Source organism: Nanorana parkeri, unplaced genomic scaffold (assembly GCF_000935625.1).
Source record: "Nanorana parkeri isolate BGI_ZX_2015 unplaced genomic scaffold, ASM93562v1 scaffold4345, whole genome shotgun sequence".
Classification (NCBI taxonomy): domain Eukaryota; kingdom Metazoa; phylum Chordata; class Amphibia; order Anura; family Dicroglossidae; genus Nanorana; species Nanorana parkeri.
In genome coordinates this window covers 10786-11330 of record NW_017310608.1, presented here as the reverse complement: position 1 = coordinate 11330, position 545 = coordinate 10786, and the positions used below count along the sequence as shown (strand labels likewise).

The 545-nt window shown below is 55.0% G+C and overlaps 1 protein-coding gene and 1 long non-coding RNA gene across 2 annotated transcripts in view; both read left to right on the top strand.

Annotated features, from left to right (window-relative positions):
• The window catches only part of LOC108803857 (calpain-1 catalytic subunit-like), a gene marked incomplete at its 5' end in the record, with an annotated part of 6255 nt that extends 6212 nt beyond the window's left edge, over positions 1 to 43 (top strand). The window contains one exon of the mRNA XM_018575655.1: positions 35 to 43. Within this exon, the coding sequence (XP_018431157.1) occupies positions 35 to 43 (9 nt within the window). The remainder of the gene's footprint in view (positions 1 to 34) is intronic.
• Positions 44 to 101: 58 nt separating this feature from the next.
• Positions 102 to 545, top strand: part of LOC108803859 — an 11015-nt gene continuing 10571 nt past the window's right edge. Inside the window, exon 1 of the long non-coding RNA XR_001942305.1 lies at positions 102 to 182. This is a non-coding gene — a long non-coding RNA (uncharacterized LOC108803859). The remainder of the gene's footprint in view (positions 183 to 545) is intronic.

The following is a 545-nucleotide window of genomic DNA, read 5'->3' as shown; positions in this document are numbered from 1 at the left end:
ATGGGACTAGCTGGGCCCCTCACTCTGTCATCAGGGGCCCTGAGAGACCCCCCAGGGCTTGGTCCAGTCATTGTCCACCATTCCTTCTCCTTCCAGGTCCACTATGACTCCGGTGACATCACCCTCATCCGGCTGAGGAACCCCTGGGGCTTCACAGAATATAACGGCCCCTGGAGTGATAAGTATGAAGACCATTTTTGGGGTCCATGTTCAATACTGGGACATGTGATATCTGCATGTGGTCAGCTCCGGCGGTCACTGTGACGATCATTATACTTCATATTTACATGGCCGCCCAGCAAAAGTGACCAGAAATGGGGCAAACCCCAATATATGGACATCTAACCCCAACATGACCAACATTAACCCCACCCTCAGCCCTCCTCAGGCCCTCCCGATGACAGTGTGGCCCCGCCCATCGTATTGAGTTACTCTGCATATGCCGAAGGTGAAATAGGGGGGACACTGTGACCCCAGAACAGGAAGTATGTTACTGGCAGGATCAGCATGGGGGGGGGGGGGGGGGAACCACCCGGTCTCTCGCT